This window comes from Bufo gargarizans, chromosome 7, assembly GCF_014858855.1.
Source record: "Bufo gargarizans isolate SCDJY-AF-19 chromosome 7, ASM1485885v1, whole genome shotgun sequence".
NCBI classification, from domain to species: Eukaryota; Metazoa; Chordata; class Amphibia; order Anura; family Bufonidae; genus Bufo; species Bufo gargarizans.
This window is the reverse complement of record NC_058086.1, coordinates 200,933,566-200,941,153: the sequence shown is the minus strand read 5'-3', so window position 1 is coordinate 200,941,153 and position 7,588 is coordinate 200,933,566. Positions and strand designations below refer to the sequence as shown.

The window sequence follows — 7,588 nt, the reverse complement described above, 5'->3', positions numbered from 1 at the left end:
CGATTCGCTCATTCCTAATTTTGACCCCTATAACTTTTTTGTAGTTATGTGTATGGAGCTGTATGGGGGCTAATTTTTTGTGGGTCGATCTGAACTTTTCATTGATACCATTCTGGACTGTGTATGACTTTTTGTTCACTTTTCATGACATTTTTTTGTAGAAAATGAAGCGACCAAAAAAGGCGAATCAGCCATTTTGATGCTTTTTCCCGTTTCTCTGTTTGCCGTATGGGGAAGATATTTTTATACTATGAGCATTTTTGCACATGGCGATACCCATGATGTGTATTTATTTTTTTCGTTCTTTAATTTTTATTTTGGGGAAAGGGGTCTGATTTGAATTTTTATTTTAAAATTTTTTTTAAACTTCATTTTTATTTTTTTTTACACTTTTTTATAGTTCACTATAACAAGCAATTATTTGATTGCTATTCTCATAGCATTGGAGTCTATGAGAAAATTGCTAGTTTCCTATGGAGCCCTATTACAAGGAAGGGCTCCATAGGAAATACTATGCAGCAGCCTCCTGTTATTCACAAAGACAGGGGCTGATGCACACAAGCTCCGGCTCCTCCGATCGCCGAACAGGGGAGCCAGAGCATCACCTAGAAGCACGCGCTTCCGGTGTTTCGCGCACTCAGATGCCGTGGTCAGGATTGACCACGGCATCTGAAGTGTAGAATGTCCGTGACCGGCATTACCGCTGGTTGCGGACATTAGCCGCTGGTGTCTGCTATAAGAAAGAACAGGCACCCCGAGGCTATTGCGCCCACTCTACTCAGGAGCGTGCACCATCTTTAATGACCCGGCCAGCACCGTACTAGTACAGGCACATTTATTGTGGAACAAGGCATTGGGGAAGCAAAGCTGAGGCTGATGAGGCGTGAGGTGAAAAGCTATGTAACACTGATTTTGGCAGGGCCTTCTGCACCTTGTGTAACACTTAATGAGGTTACATAAAGCAGGAGAGATTTGAGCTGACTCTGCATGTGCACACGAGTGACGGTACAGTGCAGAGCTCAGTGCTGTCCATTAGCTGTACGCTCCTCCCCATATACAGCAGCTCACAGACTGGGGTAGAGAGGGATTAGGTGTGGACTGGGTTTTCCTGTCCGGACACTTTCCAGCCTCCATCACTTTTTTTTAATTAATTCTAAACTCCACGTGAATAGTCAAACAGTGAAACTTCTCCAGCAGACGAGGAAGACCTGGGAGGACTATGAGAAAATCCCAAGGTACGTGCCCCTGTGCCAGTCTGCCAAATACACTGAGGAACAAAGGGGCATCTATTTATCTGAGGTGCCTCAAAGTATCAACAAATCGCCTGATACATTTTCGACTTACTGTCATTGTTATTAGTCATATTACAATGTAAAATGACATATAAATTAGAAATATCTGCAAGATTTGTAATGATGGAAAATTCTTAAAATATTTATTTAAAAAATAAACGTATCCTGGATTTAATATTTTTTTATCACTTTTACTTTAGTAATTGTTTTCAGTGTGTTAAAGTTTTTTTGGGGGGGATACAATGTTGATACCTAAGCTCAGGATAGGTCATCAGTATCAGATCAGTGGGGGTCCCAATCTCAGCACACCCACTGATGAGCTGTTTGAAGGGGCTGCACAGCATACCAAGCACAGCGCCATCCAATGTATAGTGCCTTTGCTTGGTATTGCAGTTTAAGCCCATTCACTTGAAATTGAACTGAACTGCGTCTAACCATGTGACCAATGAATGTAACGTCCAGGACTAGGAAGAGGCAGCAGCGTTCACTGGAGCACCACGGCCTCTTCAAACAGCTGATCAGTATATAGATCATCATATTTTACATATCGGAGCCATTTTGCACCACCGTCAAGGTATCTCAGTGTGGCATGGGTCCTACCACTAGACTACCTATGGTGTGTGAACACGGTCTGAATTGTGCTAAGATCCCATTTAGATTTTTCTTTATATGTGTGGAATGTGCCTTTGCGTACTGCTGGCAGCCTGTTATAGGTGGGGCTTGCAGCCCTATCCCTTCTCCCACTGCATGAGTGATCTCACTCTGCAGGTATGTGGGAGCTCGGCTGTCAGTTAGATCTTAGCACCATTCAGACCGTGTTCACGCACCACAGGTAGTCTAGTGTTCCTGACTGGAATACATTGGCTAAAGTCTCAGCTTTTAACATCAGCCAGAGGGATTGGCCAGTGTTGTCAGTTGCATATCATGTGGTGCACCTTTTGCAGTGATTTATGTATTCTTATATTTTCATCCACACATGTGTAGGATACCTTTGTGGTACATGTGGTCCGCTGCCGACATCCTCCATTGTATGCATTTTTTGCTGGGGATTGCCACTAGCAACGGATCACATGGATTGCTCCCCCGGGTATAAACACGCCACAGTGTTTGGGGGTTTTGAGCATTTCTTCCCATTTAGGTCACTTTATTTTAGTGATTTATTTATCTAATATGTAATCTTCAATTTAAAAAATAAATAAAATTTACTTTAATATGTACTAGATATATAATTATTACTGTTATCTATCTATTTATCTATCTTTATAATATCTATCTATTTAATATCTATCTATCATCTCATATCTATCTATCTATCTATCTATCCATCTATCTATCTATCTATCTCTCTCATATCTATCTATCCATCTATCTATCTATCTATCTATCTCATATCTATCTATCTCATATCTATCTATCTCATATCTATCTATCTCATATCTATCTATCTCATATCTATCTATCTATCTATCTCATATCTATCTATCTATCTATCTATCATCTATCTATCTATCTATCTCTACTCAATAGTATCTATCCATCTATCTATCTCTCTATCTATCTCATATCTATCTATCTCATATCTATCTATCTCATATCTATCTATCTCATTCTATCTACTCATATCTATCTATCTATCTATCTCATATCTTCTATCTATCTCATATGTAAAAAAAGCCAAGGCAGCACTCAAATATCCGTGAAAAAAGGGAATTTTAATCACCCATGTGGAAATAGCAATGTTTCAGCTCACTCCATGGAGCCTTTGTCAAGCCATAATACATAGTGCAAAGTCAAGTGCTTATATAGCATACATAATTAACAAAAGTGATTACATGATTATACATCAATTTTTACAAAAACTCTATTAAAAACAGTGAATATCAAGTGTACATGATTACATCACAGTAGAAACAGACCATATATCATAAAGTGCTATGTGCCAAAAATTCTGACCATAAATTCATCTGGTTACAGTGCATAACATCATTAATGAATATTGCTAATCAGGTGTACATGATCGTGCTAATTAAAAACAAATAATTCATCTAATATAGAACTCTCACTTGTAGCTTGAGACGGCAGGACTCAGTCGGCGTCCAGAATTGAGTAGTGCGCTGCTGCGCAGGCGCGGGAGACTCCTCATCCCGCGAGACTATCTATCACCATAGTCTGGTGCTGGGTCGCCATCTTGGATGTGGGCATCTATGTGATAGATAGTCTCGCGGGATGAGGAGTCTCCCGCGCCTGCGCAGCAGCGCACTACTCAATTCTGGACGCCGACTGAGTCCTGCCGTCTCAAGCTACAAGTGAGAGTTCTATATTAGATGAATTATTTGTTTTTAATTAGCACGATCATGTACACCTGATTAGCAATATTCATTAATGATGTTATGCACTGTAACCAGATTAATTTATGGTCAGAATTTTTGGCACATTACACTTTATGATATATGGTCTGTTTCTACTGTGATGTAATCATGTACACTTGATATTCACTGTTTTTAATAGAGTTTTTGTAAAAATTGATGTATAATCATGTAATCACTTTTGTTAATTATGTATGCTATATAAGCACTTGACTTTGCACTATGTATTATGGCTTGACAACGGCTCCATGGAGTGAGCTGAAACGTTGCTATTTCCACATGGGTGATTAAAAATACCCTTTTTTCACGGATATTTGAGTTCTGCCTTGGCTTTTTTTACATATATCTAATAGGACCGGGTCCTTGGTCTGTTTTCAAGGAATTGCACCGTTTTGGATTTGTGTGCTGCTCATCAACTTTTTTATATATATCTCATATCTATCTATATCCCGTATCTATCTATCTATCTATCTATCTATCTATCTATCTATCTAATATCTATCTATCATAGAAATAAAGTTTAATAATAAGTATAATAATTATCTTTATTTATATAGTGCCAACATATTTCGCTGCGCTTTATAATTAGGGGCTTCATTTAGAAACAGAGTCATAAATAACATTGCAGCAAACAGGTCAACAATTAAAACAAGAGTTATGAGAACCCTGATCGCAAGAGTTTATAATCTATGAGGAGATAAGGGTGACACAAAAGGTAACAATTGCTCGTTTTGTACAATGGTCCGGCCATCTTAACACAGTAGGGGAGTATATATATAAGGCTGCATCAGCCAATATCAGTAGTGCTTCTGAGTGTATGGGGTGTGGATATTTGATGATGATCAGGTTCAGAAGGTAGATGATGATGACGAGGGAGGATCAGTGAATGAAGGAGAGTTAGATCAGTGGATGTGATAGGCTGACTTGGAAAGATGTCGTTTTAGGGAGTGCCTAAAACTGTGGATGTTATGAATTAACCTAATTTCTTGGGGTAGGGCATTCCAGAGAACTGGTGTAGCTCGGGAGAAGTCTTGGAGCCGAGAGTGAGAGGTTTGGATTACAGTTGATGTCAGACGTAAGTCATTGGCTGAGTGGAGGGCACGGGTAGGATGGTAGACAGAGATGAGGAAGGAGATGTAGGGGATGCAGCACTGTGGAGAGCACGGGTAGGATGGTAGACAAAGATGAGAAAGGAGATGTAGGGGATGCAGCACTGTGGAGAGCATGGGTAGGATGGTAGACAGAGATGAGGGAGGAGATGTAGGGGATGCAGCACTATGGAGAGCACGGGTAGGATGATAGACAGAGATGAGGAAGGAGATGTAGGGGATGCAGCACTGTGGAGAGCACGGGTAGGATGGTAGACAGAGATGAGGAGGAGATGTAGGGGATACAGCACTGTGGAGAGCACGGGTAGGATGGTAGACAGAGATGAGGAAGGAGATGTAGGGGATGCAGCACTGTGGAGAGCACGGGTAGGATGGTAGACAGAGATGAGGGAGGAGATGTAGGGGATGCAGCACTGTGGAGAGCACGGGTAGGATGGTAGACAGAGATGAGGAAGGAGATGTAGGGGATGCAGCACTGTGGAGAGCATGGGTAGGATGGTAGACAGAGATGAGGAAGGAGATGTAGGGGATGCAGCACTGTGGAGAGCACGGGTAGGATGGTAGACAGAGATGAGGGAGGAGATGTAGGGGATGCAGCACTGTGGAGAGCACGGGTAGGATGGTAGACAGAGATGAGGGAGGAGATGTAGGGGATGCAGCACTGTGGAGAGCACGGGTAGGATGGTAGACAGAGATGAGGGAGGAGATGTAGGGGATGCAGCACTGCGGAGAGCACGGGTAGGATGGTAGACAGAGATGAGGGAGGAGATGAAGGGGATGCAGCACTATGGAGAGCACGGGTAGGATGGTAGACAGAGATGAGGGAGGAGATGTAGGGGATGCAGTACTGTGGAGAGCACGGGTAGGATGGTAGACAGAGATGAGGGAGGAGATGTAGGGGATGCAGCACTGTGGAGAGCACGGGTAGGATGGTAGACAGAGATGAGGGAGGAGATGTAGGGGATGCAGCACTGCGGAGAACACGGGTAGGATGGTAGACAGAGATGAGGGTGGAGATGTAGGGGATGCAGCACTATGGAGAGCATGGGTAGGATGGTAGACAGAGATGAGGGAGGAGATGTAGGGGATGCAGCACTGTGGAGAGCACGGGTAGGATGGTAGACAGAGATGAGGGAGGAGATGTAGGGGATGCAGCACTGCGGAGAGCACGGGTAGGATGGTAGACAGAGATGAGGGAGGAGATGAAGGGGATGCAGCACTATGGAGAGCACGGGTAGGATGGTAGACAGAGATGAGGGAGGAGATATAGGGGATGCAGTACTGTGGAGAGCACGGGTAGGATGGTAGACAGAGATGAGGGAGGAGATGTAGGGGATGCAGCACTGTGGAGAGCACGGGTAGGATTGTAGACAGAGATGAGAGAGGAGATGTAGGGGTGCAGCACTATGGAAGGCACGGGTAGGATGGTAGACAGAGATGATGGAGGAGATGTAGGGGATGCAGCACTATGGAGGGCACAGGTAGGATGGTAGACAGAGATGAGGGAGAAGATGTAGGGGATGCAGCACTATGGAGGGCACGGGTAGGATGGTAGACAGAGATGAGGGAGAAGATGTAGGGGTGCAGCACTATGGAGGGCACGGGTAGGATGGTAGACAGAGATGAGGGAGAAGATGTAGGGGATGCAGCACTGTGGAGAGCATGAGTAGGATGGTGGACAGAAATGATGGAGGAGATGTAGGGATGTAGCACTATGGAGAGCTTTGTGAGTGTAAATTGAATCCTATACTGTAGGGGCAACCAGTGCAATTATTGCCACAGGGTGGAGTCATTGGAGTAGCGTTTAGACAGATAGGTGACCCTGGCTGCTGCGTTCAGGATAGATTGGAGAGGGAAGAGTCTGGTAAGGGGGGAGAACAATTAGTAATGAGTTACAATAATCGAGACCGGAATGGATCAGGGCTACAATGAGAGTTCTTGTTGTTTCCACACAGTAAGAAAGGGGCAGATTCTAGAGATGTTTTTGATGTGCAGGCGGCATGAGCGGGCAGGTGATTGAATATAAGGTCCAGGGGTAAAGGAAAGATCAGTGTCAAACATAACACCAAGACAGCGGGTGTGCTGCCTAGGTGTAATAGTAGTGCCACACACTGAGATGGAGATATCAGGTTTGGGTGGACAGACAGTCACTAGTGTTCTTTTCACAGGAAGTAGTATACAGATCGGCATAGAGATAGTATTGAAAACCTAATCTGCTAATAGTCTGTCCAATAGGGGCTGTGTAGAGAGAAAAGAGGAGAGGAGCTAGGACTGAACCCTGAGGAACTCCAACAGCAAGAGGGAGAGGAGGGGAAGTGGAGCCAGCAAAGAACACACTAAAAGAACGGCTTAAGAGATGGAAAGAAAACCAAGAGAGAACGGTATCCTTAAGGCCGATAGATTGGAGCATGGTGAGGTGGTGGTCTACAGTGGCAAATGCCGCAGAGAGATCAAGGAGAATTAGTAAAGATTAGTCATCGTCGCATTTAGCTGTCAGAAGGTGGTTTGTCACTTTGGTGAGGACAGTTTTGGCAGAATGTAGGGTGCGAAAACCAGATTCTAATGGATCAAGGAGAGAGATAGTGTATGAGGCGAGAGCAGACCAGACGCTCCAGGAGTTTAGAGATGAAAGGGAGATTAGAGACTAGGTCTGTAGCTAGTTGAGCAGGATGGTTCAGGAGAAAGTTCAGCTAAAAAAAAATAGATAAAAAATTGTGGTATTTTTTGCTCCATGTCCATGCAGTGTTTCAGGTCTATCCTCAGAGGATTTCTCACGTGTTGAGGACAGAGCTAAAATGTTGCATAGACATGGAGCAATAAA

The 7,588-nt window shown here is 43.6% G+C and overlaps 1 protein-coding gene across 1 annotated transcript in view; it reads left to right on the top strand.

The window, feature by feature from the left end:
* Positions 1–1,029: 1,029 nt before the first annotated feature.
* The window catches only part of LOC122943624, a 63,649-nt gene continuing 57,090 nt past the window's right edge, over positions 1,030–7,588 (top strand). Inside the window, exon 1 of the mRNA XM_044301508.1 lies at positions 1,030–1,235. Within this exon, the coding sequence (XP_044157443.1) occupies positions 1,220–1,235 (16 nt within the window). The 5' untranslated portion in view covers positions 1,030–1,219. The remainder of the gene's footprint in view (positions 1,236–7,588) is intronic.